Source organism: Lissotriton vulgaris, chromosome 6 (assembly GCF_964263255.1).
Source record: "Lissotriton vulgaris chromosome 6, aLisVul1.2, whole genome shotgun sequence".
Lineage (NCBI taxonomy): Eukaryota > Metazoa > Chordata > Amphibia > Caudata > Salamandridae > Lissotriton > Lissotriton vulgaris.
Genome location: NC_141694.1, coordinates 585,608,764 through 585,636,661, shown reverse-complemented (window position 1 = coordinate 585,636,661; position 27,898 = coordinate 585,608,764). Strand labels below are relative to the sequence as shown.

At 45.4% G+C, this 27,898-nt stretch overlaps 1 protein-coding gene across 1 annotated transcript; it reads right to left on the bottom strand.

The window, feature by feature from the left end:
- Window positions 1-263: 263 nt before the first annotated feature.
- On the bottom strand, window positions 264-27,898 carry LOC147707729 (uncharacterized). Its single transcript, XM_086925662.1, has 3 exons — window positions 27,860-27,898; window positions 25,307-26,491; window positions 264-302 (listed from the first exon to the last, which is right to left on the bottom strand). Exons 1-3 carry the CDS (start codon window positions 27,896-27,898, stop codon window positions 264-266), a joined length of 1,263 nt encoding a protein of 420 aa, XP_086781788.1.

Here is a 27,898-nt window from a genome sequence, read left to right as displayed (position 1 = left end):
CATCCGACCCAACCCCTACAAAGAACCCACTCACAACTACAGATCCATAATTTGGGAAAACCTCACAAAGATCAACATTATGCAATCTACCCTCACTCACTCAACTAGCAAACTAAAGTGTGCACTAATCAATTGCAGATCAGCTAACAAACATGCTACGGTCATTTATGATCTCATTCTCTCGAATGATCTGGACATCATCATCCTCACCAAAACATGGCTAGAGAGTTCCTCTGCTCCCATCCTTGACCTACTGGTCCCCCCTAGTCATGATATATTTCTCCTGGATAGAACTGAGAAACCTAGAGGGAAAACACAATCACAGTTAATCAAGCAAACTCCATCTCCTTATCCTCCTGTGAATATCTCTGCACCAACATCTCTGATGACAAGGGCATCATCTGCAAACTTCACATATTATACCACCCCCCAGGTGACAATCTGAAGTTCATTGATGAACTAATGGAAGTCATTGCAGCCAACGCCAACTCACAAGTGCGGCAGATCTTTCTGGGAGATTTCAATCTCCATTGGAACAGTACTGGCGATCATGATGTAAGCGGCCCAAAATCATTTCTGTCAGACCATGATCAGTCCCAAATCTGTGACAGCCCAACCCACACCAAGGGGGAGACATTAGCCCTTATCATAGCTAAAACAAACACTATATCACTAGAATCCATCTCCCCATGTGACTGGACTGATCACTATAGCATCTTCTTCTCCATCAACAGTGAGGTAACTCCAAAACTAAGCCAACCTACATAAACAAAACAATAGAAAAGGAATATCCAAAATATTAATCCCAACGCCTTGGTATCCCAATGCAGTTCTGCCCTGATCCCCTCAACAGACATGGCTGACGTCTATGATCTCACAGACTTTTACAATGCCACTATGCTTGAAATACTTGATACCACAGTGCCCCTCCAAGAAAAAAAACGTCTCCACTAAAATCTCCAAACCATGGTTCAATGAGAATCTAAACTCGGACCGGCGCAAGTTAAGACTAGCTGAGCAAGCATGGAAATCAGCACCCTCCACTGATCACCTATACCAACTTGGAGCACTGAGAAATACTTACAAAAGAAAAATGTCAGACTACTTCAAAACCCAGCTGAACCAAGCCATTAAATGTCCCAAAAAACTATTCGAAATCGTAAAACAATTGCGTAACTCTCCAAATGTAGTGGAGCTAAGCAACCCGGCTACCACTAACTGTGATGAGCTTGCCAAATTCCTCCTAGAAAAGACTAGAACCATTAAAAATGACATTCAATCCAAGAAAGACCTTCAACAAACTACTGACCATGAGTCTATTCTTTACACTCAGATCAAGGACCTTTTTAGCTTTCCGATCGAAGCTCCAAAAAACAATGCCAACTGGCACTCCTTCTCACCAATCCCTGAACACGAAATCTATAGCACCCTGCTAGCGATCAACCCTGCCAATCATTTCTCCAATCCCCTACCCCCATCTGTATTCAAAATGATAAATACCTCTATTCTACCTATATGGGCAAAAATTGTTAACGCCTCTCTGAGGCAAGGCTCCATACCTGACTGCCTTAAAATAGGGCAGGTCACTCCTACACTAAAGAAAGACAATTCCCTCTCCACAGACCTCAACAACTATTGCCCTATATCCAGCATCCCCACTCTGGCGAAACTATTAGAAAAATGTGTACAAATTCAACTTTGCAACCACATTGAGAACTTCAACCTCGTAGATAATCACCAATCCGGCTTCCGTCAAGGCCACAGTACCGAATCAGCACTCACCCATATAATGGATGACATTTTAAAAATGTGATACTTCTTGACCTATCTTCCGCCTTCCATATGGTTAAACACGACAATCTACTGTCCCTACTTGAACGAAGGATGGGTCTAACTGGTCCAGTGTTACAATGGTTCACCTTCTTCCTAAACAACAGAACCCAAAGAATCAAGATGAAGCAATCATTCTCTCAACCATCCATGGTCATCCTAGGAGTTCCACAGGGATCACCACTATCACCAATACCTTTTAATCTACTCATGAAACCCCTTGCTAATACGCTGAATTCTGCAAACATTCTATATCACCTATACACAGACGACACTCAACTATATATGAAAATCTCCTCACCAGATGACTTCATCTCCCTCATCGCCATTCTTCATAATACCCAACGTTGGCTCAATGGCAACCACCTCATGCTCAACACCAAGAAAACTGAATTCCTCCTCATTTCCCCTCCCAATCACACACCCAAGATAGACTTATGGCTGAAGCATTTAACTTCCTTTGACTGCGCCCCATACATCTGACTCCGCAAAATCCCTGGGAGTCACTCTGGACAAACATTTAAATATGCAGGCACAAATCTACAATGCCACCAAGGGAGCCAATTATCAGTTGAGTATCCTAAGGAAACTTAAACCCTTCCTCCCACAGACTGATCTAAAAATGGCGGTTCATGCTCTAGTACTACCAAGACTGGACTACGGAAGCACCACTCTTTGTGGTCTTCCAAAATACAAGCTATCACTGCTCAGGGCATCACTTAACGCTGCGGCCAGGCTGGTCTCAGGAATAAAAAGAAATAACCACATCACCCCAGCCTTGAAGGCTCTGAACTGGCTACCCTACGCGACGAGAATACAACTAAAGATTGCCTGCATGACACATAAAGCCCTACATAGCAACACCCCCAGCTATTTAGCACAAAAGCTAGAGCGGTCGGGAGGATGCAGACATTCACGAAGTTCGAGCTCACTACTACTAAAACGTCAATCCTTTCACAAAATGAGAACTGGGTGCAGAGCTCTCTCAGGTATCGTACCGAAGATTTGGAACACCCTTCCCCCAGACGTACGCAGAATCTCCTCCTTTACCGCCTTCAAAAAAGAAGCAAAAATTTTTCTAATTAGCAAATTAACATCCTAAAACTTCAGCTCTCTGATGACTATTTACCACAGATTATATCCGAACAACAATGTCTACCTCTATTGTATTGTATGGAATTTCCGATTGTCTGTATAATGTGTGATAACAGTGTACTGTAAAGCGGTCCGATACCCTTAAGGGTCATGTTCGCGCTATATAAAACTTTATAAATAAATAAAAATAAATACGATGAGGTGGAAGAAGGCCGCCGCTACGCAATGCTAGGCTAGGATCAAGGTCAAGTTTCACATTCAAGGTCGAGTCTGTTGGAAGTGTCTGCAAATATGACAGCAGAGTTTGCAAAGCGTCCCGAGGCCTGGAAGGTGGTGACAGAAGTTTGGCATAAAAGAGTCGGTGGAAATTGTTACTGTTTAAAAACAGGAACTGAAAAAATCAGGATATTGCATTCTATGAAATATAGTTGATTGCTCTGGCACAACAACAAAAACATCTAAATATCAAGCTATGCTAAAATAAACCCTACATAATATATTCAAGCAGGGTAAATTATAACGTTGCAGTAAATCAAACATTTCATTACATTAGTAATTGTGCATTTACATTTTAACACATACACCTGGATAAATGAACATATATAATTCAAAAGTGAAATACTTAAAATCAAAAATATATGTACATTATATCAAACCACTGTTATTTTTGTACGTACAACCTTTATAACCTACCCAATCCAGTAATATGCCATAACATGTGTTAAGGTAATGCTTCCATCAAATGTTGAGTTGGGAGTTTCAGAAGAGAGATGTGATGTGCAGGGTCTCGGATTACCTCAATAACTTCCCTGGTGTACTGGTAATGTGATGGAAAAATGTTCTGGAATCCAAAATGGAGTGTTTTACATTACATATAGAAATATAGGCATTTAAACCATCTGTCAAGGACTTGATGTGTAGGGGTCTGCTCAATTTCCTTCTTGATTGCCTGAGGAAAGGGTGACTCCTCCCCTTGCACAGTATAATCCACGTGAAGGAGTCAGGTTGCTCCTTAAGCCAGTCCCAGTTAGAAGGCAAACAGACAATGGTACAGAACCTTCTTGACACTCTGATAGTCATTGATTATAAATTGAGATTTATGTTGCAATAAAAAGACACCATGCTCCTGACAATTGAACGAATAAAGAGGCATGCAAAACAATCCCAAGAGGAACCCAAATGGAATTCACACGCAAGAGGCAAAAATCGAAGACTAAATAGAGAAAAGGCGTGCAATAAGTGCAACGAAATATAGAGAAAAAATGCATTGCGACACATCTTACTCATGTGATTGCCTCCTTATGTAAGATTCAAACAGCAACTGATATCACTGTAAACAGCCATGCTTCACCTCGAATTGGGACTTCTAAGTAGCTAGGGTGCCACCCTGCACAGAATACTATTCATGAAAATTTTCAAGCCTTTGTTTTAAAGGAATCACGGTTAGGAGAAAACACCATGTAGGGTCAAAAAACTCCTAATCAATCGTGTAGCTCTTGTTTGAAGACGGGGATAAACACTGTGGTAATTAGCAGGCCACACAACTCCTCCTCACAGCAGGGAAGAGATCAGAACCAGGAATAGATCCAAAAGTAAAATCCAGAAGTTCTAATGGTTGGAAGCCAAACCCAGGGACAAAGATAGTAACGGATGAAGAGCAAGATAACAAAAATCAGGCAACTGACGCATTGCAACACATCTTCATGTCATTGTTGCCTCCACTACACCCACTTCAGCCAGGAACTGACATCACAGGAAAAGACTCTTCTGCATCAAAAATTAGGAACCTCGGATAGAAAACTATGGACCTCCCACCATCTTAGAAAGGATTCTTTAGAAGAGTTGACTAGGCAGTGGCATGGCACGGGGGTGGTCTGCCCTGAGTGGCACTTTTTTGGGGGCTGGCAGTTACCCCCCCTGCTCTTACATGAGTATGCCGCAGGGGGGCAAACGCAGGAATCACCAGCACCTCTATCCCCCTGCTATTTCATGCAGGCGCTGGGGGAGGCAAAGGCAGGGAACGCCATGGGTGGCAAAGTGTCTAGATAAGCCACTGTGTCTACGCCCCTTTTTTGGAACTCATGGTGTTTGTTTGGAAGTGAAAAAAAAGCCAAAGTTTGAAATAATTCTTGTCCAGGTTGACTGCAAGTCCAGAGATGCCATAACCATACTAGTGGCAAGGATTATCTGCCACAGGCTGTGTGCGGGATTCAACAACATGCTGCAGGGAAGTTTGTGGCGCTCTCCTTCATTCTCTCAATCCATGAACTTTTGGTAAGCACTTTGTACTGCCCTCTGTATAGATTTCTGCACAGATGTAACAGACACCACATTGATACGGGTGTATCAGATTCAAGCAAAGACAGAAATCTCATCAACCACTTCCAAAAAGAGCAGTGAACTCACTGAAAGCAACATATGAAATTGGTTGGCAGTAGATTAAGTGGTACTCCAGTCAAGTTCAGGTAAAAAATATTTAATTTGCTTTATTGTTTAACCCATCTTTTCTTACGAGCATCCAGAAAATACCAACTGCAAATTTAAAACACTGCAAAAAGAACTCCTTCTCTCCTAATGCTTTTGGCACGCTCCCGAGCTTTTTTCAAAGTACTATACAAAGTGCTCATTTTATAACTTATTTATGTATGGGCAACATATGCCACCCAAAATATCATATTTCAAACTATACAAAAAAAAAACTTTGATAAGAATATGTGGTTATAGCAGATACAACTACATCAATGTTACACCTGTCAGCCTTAGGTAGGTCTTCCCCCAAACATTTTGCCTTTCCTCCTCCATTTTGCTGAACCTATTTTAGTTGGCATTAGGACTCTGAGCACTGTACCCCTGCTGACAAGTGTCGAAGTGCATGTGCTCACTGATTAAAACATGGTAATATTGGCCTATCCCTACTTGGCATATTTAATATACTTATAAGTCCTTAGTAAAGAGCACTCCATGTGCCCAGGGCCTGTAAATTAAATTTTACTAATGGGTCTGTGGTAGCCTTTTAAACATGTCTAAGGCCTGTCATTGCAGAAACTGTGAGTGCAGTTTAAACTGCCATGTGGATCTGTCAAGAGAAACTCCTTGCCAGGCTCATACTGTACTTTTTAATGCATATACGTCTCCCTTAGAGTAGTCCCTAGACAGGCCAGTGGACAGGGTGCAATGTATTTAAAAAGTTGGACATGTCCTTTTATGTTTACATGTCCTGGTAGTAGAAATAACTTTTAGATGTGTTTTTCACTACTGCAAGGCCTCTCTCTCCCATTTTATACGTGTACTTTCCAAATGGGAAGAAATAATCACTTCAAGTTTTGTTTTTCTGGAATGTAATTTAAAATTCTAAGTTTGGTGAAGTCGGAATTTAAATTACAATTCTGAAAATGGCACTTTTAGAAATTGCTAAGCAAATGAGTCGTAGCGAATGCACTTCTTCCCGTAATATTAACTTAAATTGTAGCTGAACCTGCAGGATACATGCGTGCAAGCAGCGCTGTGTGTCGTCCCAAAACAGCATGTTGAAAACAATAAGAAAAGGTGCCGCTGTTTGCGGCACCAGCTATTGCACTGCGGTGAATAATAAGTAGTGTTCCATATAATCCATCTCTTCTCTATGAACCAGCCAGGTATACCAAAGTGAACCAAACTCTTTTTCAAATATAATGCTCGTAATCTCTATAATATATAGAGTCAATCCGGAGACAGATAGATCGCGCGGAATACTTTATTCATGCATTTTCAAACGTTTTTAGTAGCCCATCCAAGTTTAAACAGAAATGTGTGCAGGCAATCAAACATCACAACACTATCCGTATAACCCAATGTATTTCGAACTTGTCTGGTTCTTCGTCAGGGGTCGCTGTAAAAAATTAGAAGAATACACTTAGCCAACTACTTTACAACATAACTTGCTCAGCTAAAAACTGAAATAATATGCTGAAGATTAAAGAAACAAAATGTGACAAAGTAATTCAAAGAAACTGGACCATACAACAACTCATTAGGCCTCCCTAATCTGTGTCAAAAAAGATATACAATAAGACAAGAAAATAGCCTGATTGGTGACTTAAACGATTTAAACTACCCCTTGCAGTTTAACCACATAAATTACAATGAAACCCTATCCCATTACTAAACTCAAACTGCCCGCATTTACCTTGTGAAAGCCGAAATCGGCATTAAAACTCTTCGTGCTTCTTGTTATTTGCAAGAATCAAACATAATACTTCCACCCTCGTGACTTTTTAGACCACCCTCACAGGTGTGCAAAATCAGACCACATGACTCCCTCGCTCAGAGTCGAACAGACTGCAAAACCCACAATGCATTACCCCATCAAAGAAAACATGAAAAAATGAACATGAAAAACGATCACCCTGGACCATTAAAGAACATTTAACAGTATACTCTTTAAAAATTCATAACTCCGGTTCCATTGATTGAAGTTTTGTCATTGTTGTTGTGTATTATTTATTAAATGAATTTTCTAACCTGGTGTGGAATATTTTTGTGTGCTGTTTTCACTGTTTTACTGTTTGAAGTGTTCCATAAGTACTTTACATATTGCCTCTAAATTAAGCTACAAGGGGATGAGCACAGATTAATTTGGGGTTTGTTTGTGCCTTACCCTGACTAGAGTTGTTGTTGCACTGGACCAGGCCATACGTACCAGTCAACCGGTAACCCAATTACAAACAACCAATCTATATACAACTGCTGTATCATAAAGAAACAGAAAAATCAAACCTGAATAGACAATAAAAATCAGACAAAGAGGCTTCCCAATTCAAACAATAATACATAATGCCAGTCTGTACTAACAAATTCGGACAAGCATTATCGCTACAGAAAAACATGTATTTGCATATTGAGGCAGTAATCTGTTCACCAATAGATGTTTTAGTATTTTCATTGAAACATTACCATTTTATTCATGTTAAACATCAAAGTACCTGTTTCACAATGTATTCTGTGTTTGGAACTTTTTGCCTTTGCTACTAGTATTTAAGATTTCATGGTTCATAAACATAAGTAATGGTCAAATTGGCTTTACTATTAACACCATGAAGGGGGAAGGTGTAATCAAATTTGTTGATCTGTTTGTTGGGGTGGCTCCATTTGTCATAAATGAGTGACAAACATAGGTATTAGTGGAATGGCTTAATTACCTGTTAGAGTTTTGTGCTCACACACAGTGGGTTATAGGAATTGTAGGAATGAGGTTGACGGAGGAACACACAATTGGTTACCCAGTAGGGGAGGGTTTACATCCAGCGAGCTGAAAAAGAGAAGTAGATGCCAGCGCGTTGGTGAATGATTTGGGAAAGGACAGAACAGGAAAGAATTAATGTGGACACACACTGCTGGTATGGGAGAACTTTAGTGAAACTTTTTCCTATTTTGATGGTTGTATTTGAGTAAAACGAGGGTGGAGAAAGTCTATTTTGCGGATCTTCATTAGATTGTGTAGTTTATAACTAATGAGGGGGAGGAATTTTGGTTAGAAGCCCCGCAGAACATGATTATGGAATTAGAGGGAGAACGTTGACTATCGTAACACATTTCAAACATGGATTGAGGCAACTAATGTTTAGTATGCGATACACTGTGAAACTTAAATACATCATCTAATGTTGGTGTTTGATATTTTCAGTGGCCCCCTGATGAAGGGCGATGAAATAGCCCAAAATGCATTGGGAATATTATAGTACTGAGGTTGAGCCATGTGTATTTCCTGCTTCAGAAAAAGGTCCGGATGGACATATCTGCAGTATCAGAAATGTAAATACATGTAACGGCTCTCATGTCACAGAGCAAAATGGAATGAAAATTTGGAACATTGGAATATCAAGAATAAAAGTGATTGAACAGATAAAACATCAGTATCTTTATTGCAATGTAGCAATCAGCAATCAAGCTGTGCGTCTGGTATGGGAGTGAAGTAATGCTCCCCTTATTTTGTGATGGACCCATAAGACAAGGCCACCACAATCTGTGAATCCAAAATGTTGGGTTAGAGACACAAAGAGCCTAGATCTCGTGAAATTGGCTGCACGCTGCGAGATTGACCTACCCCCCACCCCAAATATCTCAATGGTCAACAACCTCACAGAACACTACACCTCGAGTATGTCTAACATACTTGATGATCTTGCCCCACTAAAGCTGAAAAGAACCCAAATCAAACACAGAAACGCCTGGTTCAACAGATCCCTCAACAATGAAAGGAGAACCCTCTGGCAGACAGAAAGAAACTGGAGACAGCACCCCTCAGCCTTCCTCTTAAAACTTCTCCGTCAGCCCAGAAATGCCTATAATAGGAACATCCTCAATTTAAAAAAAGAATTCTTCAGATCTGAACTGGAGAACGCCAAGAACAGACCCCGCAAGCTCTTTAAAATGGTCAAACATCAATCTTTCAACTGGCTAAAACCTCCAAAGAAACCCTAAATCTCTAATATCATGCAAGGAATTCTCCTCCTCCTACTCTGACAAAATTCCTGCCCTAGGAAACAAAGTTAGATCCGCTACCTACTCCCAACCCCCTCTGGACCGGCCTTATCTCTCCGTGCTGCCCTCCCGGACATCACCCAAAAACCAAGCGCACTGGTCCAACATCAAAGTATATGACGACCATTCCGGAAATCCTATCCTCCTTAAACCCAAACAACTACTTCAATGACCCACTCCCCTCCAACTGTTTGGCCACTGCCTCCCAATCTATCATTCCTATTTGGATTAAAATAATCAACGCCTCCCTTCTACAGGGGTCGATACCTGACTCTCTAAAAGCTGGTCAAGTCATCCCCATCTTAAAAAACCTACGCTGAATCCTGCTTCCCCAGACAACTTTAGACCTATATCCAATATCCCACTCCTAGCGAACGTTCTGGAGAAATGTGTACAACTTCAACTGAGCCAGAGCAGCACAGATGCACCACAACAAGTATTGGAACAAGGTGTTTTATAAAATCCACGTCCAAAGCATATTCTTCCCAAAAAATTTGGGACATATACTTTCCCACAAACCCAGATGGAATATCTCCCCCACATTAAGGAATCGGTCTTTGCCGGTCCAGTCTTGTGGACAATTCTTTTTTTTCATCTTTACTATAAGAACGGGCTATGAGTTGGCGAAAACATGTTCATACCTATTTGATATGTACATTTCAAGTACTTTGGTCTTCTCTTTCAAATGTGCGTTTATAGTATACTTAACTTTAGCCTCTTACACTTAGGCTCAGTCGCTATTTCATATTAATTTAACTATTCACACAGGGACTGCGATACAGTCCATCACTATAAGATGACGGCCGTCAGAAAATCCGTAAAATCCGGATATGAGTTTATATCTACTCAATATGTATCTCTTTGGTTCCTTAGTTTTTTAAATCTCTTTTTGAATCTTTAGTGAAGTATATTTCAGTAGCTTTATATTATTTTAAAATTTTATTTTGAGGCTCAGTTACTATCGGTATCAATTTAGCCATTCACCTATTGATTATTACACAGGACACACCACTGTAAGATGGCGGCTGCTAAAACAGTCCGCAATCCCCGGAAGTTCTTTACCATACACAGCTGTCTCTGATAATCAGGAGTTAGTGCGGATATATATAGATGGCTCCAAGTACTGCCTTGTATTCGTCTGGCTCTCCACTTAAGAAGATGTCGACTGATTCTGGTAAGTGATCCAAGATGTATATGACAAGTACTGTTTAAGCACCGCTTATCGTCTGGGAGGGGGGGTTTCACTGTTACGCTTCATTCATCAGCCTTCATACTAATAGGGAATTTGGCTGCCGACTTTGAATGTCCCGCTTTATGAAGGGGTAGGTGCTTTGACCCTGTAGACATTTCTTTCTTTCTTTAAAAAACATGGCCTTGTGAGTACATTGATTTGGGCCCATGGCCATTTACAAGCACTGACGCGTTTCCCTTGGTTCGGTCAACACCGCCCTAGGGTACACTGGTGCAATGCCGCTTAGTATAATGTGGGGTTTATCTGGGGCCACGCCTATCGATAGTTTTGCTTAACACGATGTGCTTTCGCTTTCACATGAGCAGTGAACTGTTTTGAAATCTAAACTAATCCATTTTTCCTGCTCTATCCATGTTCTGGACATGTCTCATTGAATCCAGCCAAAGATTTGTTAGCTTTTCTGCTTTTGGCATGTAAATGGTGATTCATTAGATTTTTTGCACTGTTATGTGTCATTAGGGTTTGATTTATTCTTCAATTTTCTTTTTCTCGTCCCTTAAAGTTAATTTTTTTATGTGTACCATAAAGCAACATATCCCTGAATAGGCTATGCCTGTAAAACCCTTCAATATGTGGCAATAGGATTCGTAATATTTGCACCAGAAACCGGGTATTGGCTTTACTATTGTGGTTCCACTCTGTTCTTAGTTAAAACATCCAGGTCACGTGTCTGTGCTATACAAATAGGTGTATTTGCACTTATGACGTGTTATATTTTCTGTTTCAGACTTGTGTATCGATAAAACTCTCTTATACAATTTTTATTTAGCAACTCAGTATCCGATATAACCGCATACATTTATCTTGATACAGGTCGATGTTGTAATTGAGCAACCCTTTGTTATACTTCATCGAGCCCCCTGACCGGGGACTTTGGATTATTCCTATTGCGAGTTATTATACTCCCCATTTTCCTTTCACCCAAACAAATCAAGGGTGCTAATCATAATTATCTTTAACCTAGTAAGTATTGGGTTATATTGTAGCAGGGATTTCTGCTCATATACAGAACTGTGCATAGAAACTTATAACCTCAGTGAAATAGCCAAAACTCACCTCAGCATCCAAAATCCCCAACCAGACTAGCTATCAGTGTCTCATTGGTATTTACAAAACCCCAATGATTTAGACAACCCAGAACATGGACTTAGAACACCTCAGGTAACGTAAATGTAAATGTAAATGTAAATGCCAATTTGTATCGCGCAACAATCGCTCCAAGGAGCATCTAGGCACACATGAACACTCTTTCGGTATACTAACATATCAATCCAGAAAGAGGAGTCAATGAGGACACGTGCGAGTTTGACATTTTTATTTCTAATGCAGTGTTCTCAAACGCAGTATCTTAACTAGTACAAGCAAGCATATTATAAGGAACAAGGTTAACAGCATAGTTACCATTCCATAAAATACAAAGGGTGAAAGCATGTTAACCCCTCCCACGCTGGTGACGGAACTGCTCCGTCACGAGCCTCGGGTGGGCTGTGCTGGTGACGGAGCGTTTCCGTCACGGCCCGCTCAGAACGCCTGCGCGGCAGCGATTTCGCGCCTGCGCTGAGCGTTCTATTGAACGGGTGGGGCTGTGACAGAATCGCTCCGTCACAAGCACAGCCCACCCGAGGCTCATGACGGAGCGGTTCCGTCACCAGCGTGGGAGCGCCGCGCGCCCCCCCCCCGCCCGCCCCCCAGCACTGCGGCGGAATTGCCGCTGTAGCGAAAGGGTTAAAATGCTAAAGGCAACAGGTCCAAATAGATCCTCGGTTTACCCTCCCTAGCTAGTATATTATATTATATCTACAGAACGTCTCTTTGGGTTTAGAAGGGTGGGCCCATACCTTTGGGTTCAGTGGAAATGGATCACATCATCTCCTGCACCAACACTCTGCATACAGATATTCATCAAGTTTGTGTCTCCTGCCTTGTGCAGAGCATTATTATTCGTGCCTAAACCCAAAGTTGGCCACAGCTGCATCCATATTATGTCTACTCTGTGCGCTGATCAATCCAAACAATAAGCGCTGTGTTGAAATAACCTTGAAGGCCTCGGCACTCACTGTACAGACATAGCTTACCAAGCAAGACTGATATTATAAGCAAACATGTTATTCTCGTGTAAAGCAAAATACCTAACTAGGCGAAAAGCATTAATAACAAAATGTGTTGTGTGCAGAGGCAGCAGGAAAGGAAAAATGGTGTTTAACTTCTAACCAGCACATGCTAACTTAACACAGAGCAAAGGTGAAACCAATACACAAGACACCCTCCCTTTGATCCGAGCACTGATAGGACAAGTATGAAGTGACAAATTTAGGAACGCAGAGTTCAAGTTCGATAGTTCAAACACGAGTCTCTAATTTGGCACTTAAAAAATCTAACAGGGGAAAAAAATGTAATAGTCATGAAAAAACTCAGCATTGGACTTTGATAAAGTCAATAGGCAAGCCTTTCAAAAACATTCTGAGAGTCCAAAAAAATAAATCCAACGAGATGTTTTAGGTTAAGAAACCAAGACTGCAAACACAATTTATCCTAATAATGAATACCCAAAATATGCAGCCTCCAATAGAAAGTCACTATTATCATCCGAAAATAGATCAGCCATCCAATTTAACTGTCGTGCCTGTACTGATCGCGATTACGTGGTTGGCACTTCCAGGACCAAGGATGGTTGGCAAAACACCGAGAGCCACTAACACGCATGCGTGGAGGTCAGCGCATGCTTGTAATCAGTATATAGTCCTTCCTCGACGTTCAGAGAGCGCTTCGCGTTCCTTCCGGGTTCGTAGTAGCTGCAGTTCTTCCGGGTCACAGTGGTGGCGTTTGTCGGATCTTGTCGGGAATCGACTATCGGCGACCCCTGTTCCTCTCAGTTCTGGTGTCTCAGGCGGATACAGGTATTCATACTCGGAGAGTCTGTACCGTTTATGATTTATAAATAGAGGCAATCATTTTGTGCCTTAGGTTCTGTCTTTTGGATGTGATCATTCGGATCTAGAGTTTGTGCCGTTTTGGGTTGTTGTTTCTAACACAAACGTTTATAGTTTAGAGCATCTGTCTCTTGATTTATGTTCCTGGGCTCACGATATTTTGGAGTCCTGAATTTCAGGAAAGCACACATAAAAACCTCACACAGGTAAATTAAAGCTAGATACCTATTTATAGAAATCTTTGGCTTGAGTAGTTTCACAACAGAGATTTCTCTATATATTTTAAGGTTTACACAGCAGCATTGTCTTCTATATTCTTGTGTGAAGATAACAGGAGAATATATACAAAGGCATTCATCACGCAGGAGGTCCCCAGCCTTTATACAAAGACATTCATCACGCAGGTAACCACAGGTCCCTCCAGCTCTACTAGATCCTCACTTAGAGTATTATCACTAAGGGTTATACTATACACGTACCTTACAGGCGGTCCCCTGCATTCTTTTTCCTATCTTCCTCTATTCTGTGAAGTGAACAGGGCATTGGGGAAATCTACGAATATTCATACAGCATAATGAACAGGTAGTCTCCTATATTATTCGTCTAGCTATCATATATCATTAGAATCATAGGGATTGGTATTAACCTCTATTTCTTGCCTTCTAGGAAAAGGTTAACAGAAGCCTCCCTGTCCCCTGAACAGACCACCTTACCTGTGTACAAGACCCTGTGTTTCCCCGCCTTTCCTTGTTTTGTTGCCCTGCTTTCCCCACACTGGCATCACTTTCTGTTACCAGTAATAATATATCTTGGTGCAGAGTGGACCTGTGAGGGGGAGTTGCGGACAGTACGTCAGTTCCATGGTGTTTCCGAGGTAACCATATTTACAAGCTTGACATTAACAAAGGGAAAGAACATACATGCTCTTCGATGACCGGGAGCCACTTGGACCATCAGAGGACAACTCGGTGGGATCTCGAGGAAACTGCGAGCCAAGAAATCTTGCGCCACTACGAACACATTCCAACGACCCAGTATTCCATGCATCGCTGCAAAGGCCATAATCCCTCCATCAGAACAAAGCAATTCATGAGTAACTAAGGGACTCATAAATTGATTATAATCCGCATTGGGAGACACCATATTGCAGAGACACAAATCCAGTGCCCATTTGAAGTCGCAACTCAGGCAACGGAAAACAGGCTAAATGCATGTAAAGAAGGAAAATCGAAACGATAATCCATAAGCTGCAATCAGTGTAGCAAGAGGCAGCGCACGATAGTACTCAAGCATCCGGGTGCGAAGGAGCCCTAGCCGAGACAGCCCGCTGGAATGACTCCGAAGATCTTTTGGAAGGAAGTCACCAAGCCACTGCTTACAACTTTAAAAAAGTGATCGAGCCTGGAAGTGGAGGACGCATTGAAGATAGTGTGAATTAATTCACCGTTTGCCACGTGAAGGATAAATGTTTCATGAGCAGATGTGAGGGTAACTTCTTTCTGGGACAATAGAGCTCTTATGCGACTCATCTTATTGAACTCTACTTTCAAGGTCGGAATCTTAGGCCAGATGGAAACATCAAGTTTCCCATGCGGGGTGGATACATTACATTTTTGCAACAAACTACAAGTTCACTGACTGTAATGACATAAGCAATCCCTTTTATTAACCCACAACAATCCTCATTGTTTAAAAGTAGATAACTCACGTTAGCCAGCAATGTGAATGTTGGAACTATTGCAGGCAGGGGTGTACTTTTCAAAACACAGGCTAAATTAGGCTAGTTTTGGTTGCAAGAGCCATGCAATTGGATATGTCGACACGGGACAAGGAATGATCCGGTGTTTCAGTGCATTCTTCACCATTCAAATAAACTTCTCTTCCCTCCCTAAGACATCTATATGTAACAGGAAGCGACCAGGCTTCATGGAGATAAGAACTTCCCAGAGGCTCGTATCTGCCAATGGCAAAGTACTTCACACAATTTTTTAATTCAAATAAAGGAAACGGCAGAGTTATTAAACCGTGAATAAGCCATGTAACAACATTGGCTTCTGCCACAGAAAACGATAAAGGCTTTAACTTCTCAATGTGTAACATTGAAAAAGAAGCCTCCTTCATTGATCGTAAGTGTTGCTTGTCAGTCAAATTAAAAGGGGCAAATAAGCATGACGTATTCATGTAATGCCACAGCACTTTTCCCTCCTTAAGGGTCTGCAATGTCCATGCTAATTGCATAATGGAACGCAACTGATTCTGACCGTGGTACAAAGCAGACACTTCATCTTGCACAATATCTACAACAGATGACACAATATTATATAATGTGTAACTGCGAGAAGAGAGCGTGTAAATGCTGTTATCTACAACTGCTAGCCCTTTTTCTAAATTAGCTTGATCTATAGCCCTAAGGCGGGTAGCTGCCTCAACCTGGGAAGCTTTCCATATTTCGTTATAAGCAGCATATATCCATCTTTTAGATCTACCTTTAGACGGGCCTTTAATAAAATCATTCAGATCAACATCATCAGTCAGTTTAGATAAATGCAGTTTAACTGACGCCAAGGTAGAATGTCTGAGCCAGTTCTGACACAATTTGCCTACAGAATAGGTAGTCACAGAATGGCCACTTTCAAAACGGGGATCTACCCTGACCTGTGTAAAGCCTTGAGCCAAACCCAGAAAACTATGCTGGCATGAATCAGCACCTTCGTGCCAGAGCAACCAGCCTTCGGGATCCAAACTGGATATGTTAAAGGAGGAATTCAATAATAGAGTTTGTAACTTTCTGATGGAAAATTTAGCAAAATTACCCCAACCGGAATATTCCTCTAAATCAGGAAAAGAGGGGGGGCGTGGCCAAGATGGCGGAGTGAGGAGACGCTTTCTCCCGGAGCTCCCGACCCGGCCCTGGCCCTGAGCCTTTAATATAGCTTGTTCTCCCCCCCATCGGTGAGAAACCGGGTGGGGAAAGGTGCGGGAACGGTTCGGGCTGCACCAGAGCAGTGCTCTAGCCTCGGAGTGCTCAGGAATCGGCCCGGAACACTGAACAACGCAGAGACTGGACGCGAGGGAGAAATGCCGTCCTGGCTGCGGCTGTCCTGAGCTCCTTCCCTGAAGCACGTAGAAGCCGGTGGTGGTACGGCGGAGGGCGCCACACTGAGCGCCGTGACAAGACCTGCGACCTGGAAAGGGGACGAGCTGCTGACGGAGACGACGCGCCCCTGGCTGCTGATCCCTATCAAATTGAGGCCGCGGCTTCGGCCTAGCTGATCGGAGACCCACGAGCCGGAAGGGCGGCGTCGCTAGACGCATAAGCAGCGACCGTGTTGCAGCGACGAGATGGGAATCGGGACCCTCTTGCTGTTGTGAAGGAGTCCACATCTGGCCGGCTAGTGACTAACTTTGAGACGGGCTGGGTGACGCCCATAGCTGATACCCTCGCTGGAGAGGGAACAATGGCCTACAGGATCACTCGGAGGCGCCATTTTGGCTCTCGGTGATGATGAAGCTCCGGACGGCGTAGAGTTGAGCCTGTGAGACCTACGTCGGGGATGATCGCTTCAACGTAGCTCACTGGGCAGTGACCGAGGAAGAAACGGGCCAGAAGACCCGGTTTGCACGGCTGGGGCCGACCTTTTGCCCCTGGTTATAGCGAAACCGGAAGCAACAGCGCCCAGTCGTTGTAGTCGCCCTTAGACGAGGAGGGTCTCGGCGAATCGACATGAGGCAGAGCCCTTCTAGCCGGACGAGGCGAGCGGAGTCGCTGCCCCGGAGCCCCGGTGCCCAGCCGACGAGGTGCCAGTTCTTGGCAAGGTGGCCTGGACGACAGAATGACGAGTCAGAAGGGCAATAAACGAGGCAACCGCACGCTCCCCGAGATGCTTGGAAGGTCTCAAACCAGGGGCGACCGGAGCCAACCGTCCCCAAACGCAGCGAGTGGCTCCAATGCTACGGGAGGCAGTGAACCCCCAGTCACTCGGTCCTTTCTGGAGTCGCTTTTTGGGACGCTGAGAGACGACTTCCAGGCGTTGAAGCAAGAGGTGGCTGGGGAGGTCCGAGAGATCCGGAGAGAAGTGGACGGCCTTGGCGAGAGAGTGGTCACAGTGGAAGGCTCTGCTCAGAGGCAGGACGAGGAGATCACACAACTACAACAGGAGGTGCTGCGTTTGAGGGACCAACAGTTGGACCTCCAGGCCCACAACGAAGACTTGGAGAACCGTTCTAGACGGAATAACATCAGGGTCCGGGGAGTACCATCCACGGAAGAGGGGACAGATGTGGCGGAATATCTAATGGAACTCTTCAGAGACATCTTGGGCGAAGCAGCGGACTTTCCAGTGCGGATTGACAGAGCTCATCGAGTGGGGCCTCGTAGGCGTGCCTCGGGCCCACTGCCGGATATCCTTGCGTTTCTCCCTGACTTTCCCCTGAAAGAAAGAATCATGGCGGAGGCCAGGAAAAAACCCTCGTTGACGTTTAGAGGACAGCCTGTAGCCTTGTATCAAGATCTGTCCGTCATCACCCTCCAGAAGAGGAAAGCGTTTAAAATCGCAACGGACTTCTTGAAACAACATGAAACGCCGTACTCCTGGGGTCACCCTTTCAGGCTTATTTTCCGTTGGAACAGTGTGCTACATCAATTGAGGTCCCTGCAGGACACGTGCGAGGTGTTGGGGATCACCGCCGAAGAGGAGGCCTCCTCCACACCCCGCAGGAGACGCACCTCTGGGGACGGCTGGCACAGGGTTTCGAGACGCAGAACATCAGCGACATCCCAACGACCGAGTTCGCCTACCATCAGGGCTGAAATGGCGAGTGCTATTCAAGAAGCTTCCAGAGACACAGTGGTGCATGATGGAGTCGCACTAACAGCGTAAGACTGCTCCGGGGGGAGAACGACTTTGCATTTCTGTTTTTGCCGGCTTAGTGCCATGATGGGTTGGGGGGGGGGGGCAGAGGGGGGAAGGTTGTGGCTGGACGTCCACTACGATAGGTTTCCATGGACTTGTCCGGACAGGACATGGCTGGGACAATTTGTTTAAAGAAGTTGGGGAGTTTTGGGGGTTGGGGGTGGGGAGGGAGGGGAGGGAGTTGGGGGTCCGAACAGGGTACGGGAGGAAGGGGAGTTGGGGAGTTGAGGGAACGGCGGGTCGGGAGTTGGGCGGGGGGGAGTGCAATCCGTTCAGTGTTCTTGATCTTTTCACGATGGTCTACCGGGGAGACACAGGTGGTTGAAGCTCATGGGTTCCCCCCTACACTCAGGACCTACTGCATGTCACATTCTGTCTTGATTCTAGATGGCAACTCTTAAGGTGGTAACCCTTAATGTTAAGGGACTTAATAACCCTGTTAAAAGGAGGGCGATTCTATCCCTGCTAGAGAACACACAGGCGGACATTTGTCTTCTACAGGAGACTCATTTGCTTGCACGAGATTGCCACAGGTTGAGATCCCGCAAATTTCCCACACAGTTTTTTTCTCCGTCTAACACTAAGACGGCAGGGGTGGCGATCCTAGTGTCGAGCTCCTTTAGAGGGGAGGTCCTCCACAAGTTTGCGGAACATAAAGGGAGACTATTAGCACACAGATTCAAGTTGGGGGCCTTGACATTTACCATTGGTTCGATTTACTGCCCGAATGAGCGTCAGGATAGCTTTTTTCAATCGGCCTTGGTGGACATAACAGCATCTCCAGACAGGCACATCATCTTGGGTGGGGATTTAAATATGGTGGCAGACTCCACTATAGATAGGTCGGCACAGCGCTCTCCACAGACAGGGGAAATGTCACAAGCAATTAAATCCCAACTTGTGGACCTAGATCTTCATGACCTTTGGCGCCACCTGCATCCTGCAGACCGAGATTACTCCTTTTACTCTCATGCACACAAAACCTACGTGAGGCTGGATCACCTCATAGTTACCGGTCCGGTACGTGATTTAGCTACAGCATCGGAGGTGGGGGTCTTATCTCTATCAGATCACGCACCGGTCTCGGGAAGCTTTTCTCTGCCGGTCGACCGGGCCCCCCGGGGGGTCTGGCGCCTTCGAGACGCTTTGTTACACAGGAAGTCTGTGGTGGAAAGGATCACGGAGGTGATCAGGGACTTCCAGACGCATAATGATAACGCAGATACCTCGGCGGCGACTCAATGGGCCGCTCTTAAAGCAGTGGTCAGAGGGGAATTTATTGCGATCTCCTCAGCGGAAAACAGGGACCGGAGGCAGAAGCGGGTCGAGCTCACCCAAAAGGTAAAGGAATTGGAGGACGTGCACCGCCGTACGGGGGCCCCTAGGATTTGGAAACAGCTGAAGGCGGCGAGAAAGCTCCTGTCGTCCTTAGACATGGACAGAGCTGAATACGCTGCACTTCGACTGAAACATGCGTATTACACGGGGGAGACAGGTGTGGTCGCCTATTGGCGAATAAGCTCAGGGTGGCCAATGAACGTCATCGGGTAAAGGAAATTGCGACTGAGACTGGCGGACTGGTCACGGGGGACGAACAGATTGCCGAGGCCTTCCGCCGCTTCTATGTGGATCTGTACGCCGGGGAGGATCTGGGGGATCAGGAGTCGGAGGACTACCTGGACTCGGTCACACTTCCATCCCTAGAACCGTCGCAGACGGAATATCTCGAAAGGGAGATACGGGTCGAGGAAGTGGTCGCTGCCATTTCCAGGCTTAAACATGGGAAGGCCCCAGGCCCGGACGGCTATACAGCGCTCTTCTACAGGACGTTCACTGACAAGTTGGCCCCCATACTAACTAAAATGTTTAATTCATTCTCTGAGCCGGGGGCAATCCCTCCGGACCTCCTACAGGCCTCGATCTCGGTTATCCCTAAGCCAGGGAAGGATCGGACTCAATGCGGCTCGTAACGCCCGATCTCCCTCTTGAACGTGGACTTGAAACTGTACACGGGTATCCTGGAGGCGCGCTTGGCTCCCCACTTGCCGGGTCTGGTGGAACCGGATCAGGCTGGCTTTGTCCCCGGAAGGCAGACGGTGGATAACACCAAGAGAGTGGTGCACGTTCTGGAGAAGGCCTCCCGGATTCCGGGAGAAAGGATGCTCCTTTCGGTGGATGCCGAAAAGGCGTTTGACCATGTGCACTGGCCTTATCTGGAGCGGGTTATGACGAGAATGGGGATAGGTGAAAAATTTCGGACCCTGGTCTTTAATTGTTACAGGTTCCCGTCGGCGGTGGTGCGGGTGAATGGCTATGGCTCTCGGAGGTTTGGCATAGACTGTGGTACTAGACAGGGCTGCCCCCTGTCCCCGCTCCTTTTCGCCTTATATATGGAGCCACTCGCAGAGAGGCTCTGACAGAACGCGGACGCTACCGGAGTGAAGATGGGGGGATATGTCCACACAGTCTGCCTCTATGCGGATGATGTGATCTTGACCTTGGAGGAACCGAGACGCGTATTGCCCGCATGTATCGGTGAGTTGGAGGCTTTCTCGCGGGTGACTGGTTTCAAAATGAACATGGGCAAATCAACAGCACTGGATATCTCCTTGACTCCCGCAACACGGCGAGAGTTGCAGGACCTTTTCCCCATGCATTGGTCAGCTCAGCAGGTCCAGTACTTGGGCATACTGTTGGCACCCACGTTGCAGGCCATGGTAACAGCCAATTATACGGCCTTGACTAGGAAGATTAAGGAGGAATTGGGGAGATGGGGCAAAGGGTTGATATCGTGGCTAGGGAGGGTGGCGGCGGTTAAAATGACTGTCCTCCCTCAGATACTGTACCTATTTCGGGCCCTACCGCTCCATCCACCTAAGGGCTGGTTTCAACAGACACAATCGATCCTATCCCGTTTTATTTGGCAAGGCCGCAAGCCACAGATGAGACGAGTTCTCTCCATGTTGGCGCCGGAGTCTGGGGGGCTGGGAATCCTGGACCTGCGCAAGTATTTCCAGGCGGCGCAGCTTCGATATCTGGTTGAATGGAGCCGATGGGAGTCGGACAAGCACCGGTTATTTCAAGATCAGGCGGTAGCGGGTCGCCCTTTACAGGAGGTGCCCTTTTTGCGCAGGGCTCATCGCCCTCCGAATCTTTATGCGTCTTATGTAACAAGGGTCCCGCTGAGGGTGTGGGATGCTACTAGCACGGCGTACGAGCTTACCACATTCCCTTCCCCGTTTACTCCTATTGCGGACAACCCGGACTTTACACCAGGGGTTGCTCAGGGAGCTTTCGCGCACTGGCAGGCCGCTGGATGTAGGGCACTTTTCCACGTGTACGGGCCGGATGGAGTTCTCCCTTTCCAAGCGCTTAAGGAGGAGTATGGTTTGGCTGAGACAGACAGGATGCGTTATTGGCAGGTGCGACACTGGGCTTTGCAGCCGGAGGTGCGCGAGCTGGCAGATAGGAAACTATTGCCGTACGAGAGGTGGCTAGTGACGCGTGCTTCGGATGCTAAGCTCATCACAGATCTATATAAATTACTGCAGCCCTCCCCCTTACACTTTCATAATCCAGGTAGGGAACGCTGGAACAGAGAGCTGGGTAGAACGTTAAGCCACAAAGAATGGGACCAGATCTCGTATCGCGCACGGCATTCTGCATAACATGTAGGGCTTACTGAAACATTCACTAAAGTGTCTACATATTGGTACTACACCCCGGAGTGATTGCACGAGATGGACAGGCATATTGATAATACATGCTGGCGAGGATGTGGGCACCCGGGCACATTGACACACATCCTGTGGGAGTGCCCAGTACTGAGCCTTTATTGGAAGGAGGTGCTAGATGAGGTTGAAGCTCGGTTTGAAATAGAGTTACCCCGCTTTCCGGCATATGTTCTGTTGGGCTTACCCAACGGGCTGATGTATCCATTGAAATCCCGTAGGGGCAGACAAATTGCTATAGCATTGGGCTCCGCCGTTCAGAATATCCTAATCCATTGGCGGACCACCACTGTTCCATCTATCACGGGCTGGTTGCATAGGCTGTGGCACGTTCTGGGTATGGAAAAACTGTCACTGATGATGGCCGGGGAGGGGGAGCAATTTGGGGAGTTGTGGCAGCCCTTCCACGCATTGTTGGCTACCGAATTCAGGGAACTGACCTGTCCGAGGTACTTGAGGCTCTTGAGATTGTCACCACCGCTAGTGTTCACTGCACAATAACCGTGGGTTGGATAAGGTTTGGGGGTAGTGGGGGGGGGGCTAAACGCCGTGGGTTTGGCTAAAGACGGGACACTGGACGGGGGTGCTGGGAGGGTGTTGGGGAACGAGAAGAGGGTGGGGGGAGTTGGGGGGGAACTGTTTTCTTTCAAAAGGGAGGGCACGGACACTTTTTTTCTACCTCAGGGTGTTACTGTATGTAATGTTGATGGGAGAGGAGCCCACATAGCCTATACTGCTCTTGCGGGACATGTAGCATTTACTTGAAGATGGGCTCCCGGGACTGTAGCACACTGCCATTGCTTGAATGTTATTCCTTTTTTCCTTTGTACCCTTTCAATAAAATACTTTAAACGTAAATCAGGAAAAGAAAGAGCATTTAATCTTTTAGGAGTAGCCAATCAAAAGCATGTTGTCTGTGAAATTGTAGAATTCAAAAACAACATATGGTTCGGGATGAGGCATGCACGGTGCAAAGCCTCAGTGCCTTGCACTTGCCAGTTTTTAGAACCCCAAACTGATTTAAGGTCAATTGTATCCTTCTACAACTCGTAGCCCCCAACAGCCAACTGGTCTAGAAAGGACTTCGAATACAATAATTTAGTATTGGTAAGTCTAACTTTGGAAATGGATTTCTCAGCCATTTTAAAATAAAAGGCATTAGGATTAGATTGATTAAAATCTGTAAAGTAAGTGAACCTTTTCAAAAAGGTAGCAGAACTACCTTGTATAGGAGCAGGACAGTGTTCCCACTGGGTGTAATTTACAGTGAGCCTCCTGGTATTAGCTTTATGTAGGAAGTGATTGCCAAAATGTGGATAACAGTACAAATCACTGTAATTAATAGACTCCAAGTACAAATCTCCAGCATCAAAGGCAGCATAATATTTCAAATGAGAAAACAATGATTCAATGGCCTGAACATCCCAATCATCAGAACGTATATTCTGTTTAACCACTTCCCCCATAGACACTCTAAGCACATTAGGGACATTTATAACCTCAGTGGGCCCATGAATTTGAAATCGAACCGCATCCCATACAATCCCATCTAAGACAGGCCAAGCAGTGATGTTAACAAAAGCCAAGTCTCTTTGCACTCTGTGTGATGAGGAATGGGGAGCCAAAGTTCCATTGATATGTCGAATGCTAGTTCTCTCCTCGACATAGTGTCCATTGATGAGACGGAAAAAATAAAATACAAAACCAATTGACATAAAAGGTAAATCCAAAAAAGCACCATCCAAATATAAGTCCAAGGGGGAATCAAAAAATATTCTTTAAACAGTCTTGCCAAAACAGAAATCTTCAAGGGCTTGTTAGATGTTGGGAAACAGTGTCAAATGAAAATCTGGATTCTGTAGCCAAGCGAGTTTGCAAATCAGGCATCGATAAGTCAGTTGGGTAAGTATAGTCAGTTTCATCATGTTGAGTACCAGGCAGTATACTCAATAAAGGACTGGAAATTGCAGGCTAATCCAGAGCAACATCAGGCACTGGTTTGGAAACCGGCGCCAAAACAGAATTTCTCAAAATCGAAGGACATGAGACGGCCGGTGTCATACTAAGAAGAATCGACCACTCTGTGAATCTTGACATTGTCAATGGCGTTATACCTGTTCTCCTTACGACCTGGAAGTGGTGGTAAAATGACTCTTTTTGTGCCCTTCACTCTAAGCACTGGAACCGGAGCTCGATAAGAGGGACCAAATTCTTTCTTGTTCTCGATCTTCCCACGAACCAGTTCTCCAACTAGGGGTAGCCAGCCAACTACCGGGATCTGCAACGCATCATCCGAGGTGGAGGGCAAATGTTCCTTTGCAAGACTGTCTCTGGTCTTTTGCAGATCCTGTAAAACATTGCAATGTCATCTACATCAAAGGAGGCAGCCTGAGCCACTGAGTCTAGACCGTCAAGGTCCTGTACATACATCTTGATACCAAAGAGCATTTTGTATGGTGTCCGCCCATCCAGAGACCTTCTAGGGAGATTATTAAGAGCACGCTGTACGCCATTGAGATGGGCCAGCCAGTTCCTCCCAGTGCCTATAACTCGAGCCGTCAAAGACTGCTTTAAATCTCTGTTCATTCGTTCCACATAACTATTACCCTCAGGTCTGTATGGAGACAAAAACTTGCCTAGGACCCCGAACAAAGTCATGGCATCCTTATACGCCTTAGAGGCGAAAGCCGGACCCTGATCCGAATGGAAGGTACCACAGGCAAAAATCCCTACAAAGATACGCAAGTCTCTTATGACAGTCCGTGAATCAGTGCTGCGGTGAGGTCAGACCCACACAAAGCGTTTGCATGAATCAACTGCTACTAAGATGTACTTATACGCAGTATCAGAAGAAAAGGGACCGCAGTGATCCAAATAAACACACCCAAGGGGTTTATTAGAAATGTACAACTGTGTCTGGGGTGGACACGCAGCAGTTGAAGGCTTAATCTGCTGACAAATGTCAAATTGAAGGACATAATCACGGATCTGTTTGTGCAGGCCCCGCCACCAGAAACGCTGTTGTAACTGAGCTACAGTAGCCGAAGTGCCCGCATGCGCAGACGCAACACCTTCATGGGCTGCGGTAATCAGAGTAGGCCTGCGGTCCACGTTGGGAAGTAACCTCTCACCAACGCCAGGAATTTTCACATAAGGAACTTTATCAGGACTTAAGTGGTATGAATACTTCGAAGGGAATCCTTTTAGATATTTACTTCCCTTCTCAGTTGCAGCCATAGCTGCCAAGATATCATCATCAATCCAACTTTTGGAACGTGTAACCGCTGCAACCAAATATGCCGATACCGCTGATTTTGCTGCCTCATCGGCAAGCGAATTGCCAACAGCGTGGACTCCCATGCGCTGATGACCGAGAGCATGAATCACAAACACGAGGGGCAACTGCTCTTTAAGCTCAGCCACTCGAACCCAGATCATTTTCTGTTTTATTATGCTACCCTTGGAATCATGAAAATCATTCTGAATCCAAAAGAACAGGTTTTCATTGTAAGACTGGACACAGTAGTAAGAATCACTTACAATAAGAGTTGTCACACCAGGATCAGCGTACTCCAATGCAAGCATCAGAGCACGAAGCTCTGCCAATTGTGCGGTGCAGTCCCCAAGAGTCTGCGTGTGCACGACTCTGGACTTGAACTCATCATTCACCTTGACACCTACCACAATAGCGCAAGCGGAAACATATGCGTGTTTAGACCCATGCGCAACCTGCGCTGAACCATCAGTGTATATGATGCAATGAAAGTCCTCCAAAGGCCGCATAGCCAAAGGGGCAGGATGAACAAATTCATACTGTAAAAACTCCAGCGACGGTAAGGAGGCATCAAAAATAAACGTCACACCCGGAGACGTCAATGATGCTACCCATTGTATCCACCGAGGGTGCAAAGCTTTACAATTTGGCACACTGGCTTTCGTCTCTGCCTCTAATGCAGGGAACGGGGTTACAACCAACATGCGTTTTCCCTGTGACAGCGCACGTTCCTTGCGAATCGCCATTTGCACTGCTGTCAAAACCTTTTCCACAGAGGAAAACCGCATTTCAGCCAAAGTGTACAAGTGTGACTTGTAAGCAATAGGTACTGTGTCTCCTTCGTTAAAAGTAAGGTACGTGAAACCCACCACCTCAGGGATGATTCTTATCATTAGGATGGTGTGGTTATCACGGGTCAGTAAGAATTTAGATTCTAGAAGATCAGCCTGCAAAGATTGCAAAATAGCTGAATTTTCCGGTAGCCAGCAAGATTTGGTAAAAGTTGGTTGTATCAAAGCATACAAAGGCTTGATATGCTGGGCTTATTCCAGAATATAAGTATGCCCGAAATTCAAAAATCCCAGCAAGGACTGTAAGTTCTTCAGAGTTGTAGGAGCGCGCAGTTGTGCGCATTTCTCCAAGAAGTGAGGAGCCAATCCTCTACCTTCATTGTTGAGCTCGTAGCCCAGGAACAACACTGTATACTCTGCAATGTGGGACGTTACAAAATTGAATTTGTAACCGAAGTACGCGAAACAGATGCGCCCAAAGCTCGTCGTATGTGAGATATATGTCATCCACATACAAACACGCATCAGTGTCTATCCTCTCTAAAAGAGAGACTATACGGGCAGCAAACACACCCGGACTATTCTTATAGCCCACAGGTAAACAAGTATAGTGGGGTTGTTTGCCACCACAGGTAAAACTGGTCCACTGGGAACTCAGTCCGTCCAAATTGTGGGCAAAAAAATGTTGGATATGTCTAGCGTGGTTTTAAGCCGTTTACGCACAAGACCATCCACAAGAGCAGAGCCGTGAGTATTCTGTACTGAACAGGTACGGCAATGCAAGTTCAAATGCTGGTAATCCAATACCAACCGGTATGAGCCGTCAGGCTTGGTCACAGTAAAAAAAGGGTTACTCATCTGTGACACACAAGTTTCAATCACACCTTGATATTCCAATTGTTCAAGGATTTCCGCAATGGAAGCCTTAGCTTCTCGTCGGATGGGATATTGAGGTTGAGGCTGTGGCATAGACCGTAAAGGAATCTCGTGGTGCAGAGAAAATTTATCCCAACCACACTGTGTACAGTACAAAGCTTGCGCAAGAGCCTTAGCCCACTCTTCTGCAAAATTCAGCGCATGCTCTTTCGAGACCGTGTGCGCAAAACTAGGGAGGGTCACATCCTCCCCTGTGGGAGCTGCGAGCACAAAAGGTGGGGGCCAGTCAGCCTCCGCTAACAAAATGTCATATGTAGTCGTAAGATTTTCCCAAAATACCCCCTTGATTGTACGATGTATGTCACCTTCAATTCAAAAGACTATTTCATAAAGTCTATCAGGGGGAGCTACTCTGGTATCAGCTGTCTCCACAACAACATATCGGTCAGTCACTGTCACCTTCAGTAGCGGGCGCAGGGCCTCTCGTACTTTGGTAATCTCCGCCGCGCTGTCCAGCAAGGTCAGAGCCCATGTCTGATTCCGAAGCTGCGTTCTCACTTTCTGTGGCATATCTCGCTGTTAAAGCGGCAACTTTCTTTTTCTGAAACAAGGGTCTCTTCGGTGTTGAATCGTCCTGCTTGCCTTTACCTTCTTTCGGGCAGGGCTGGTCTCGTCCCTGCTGGCCAT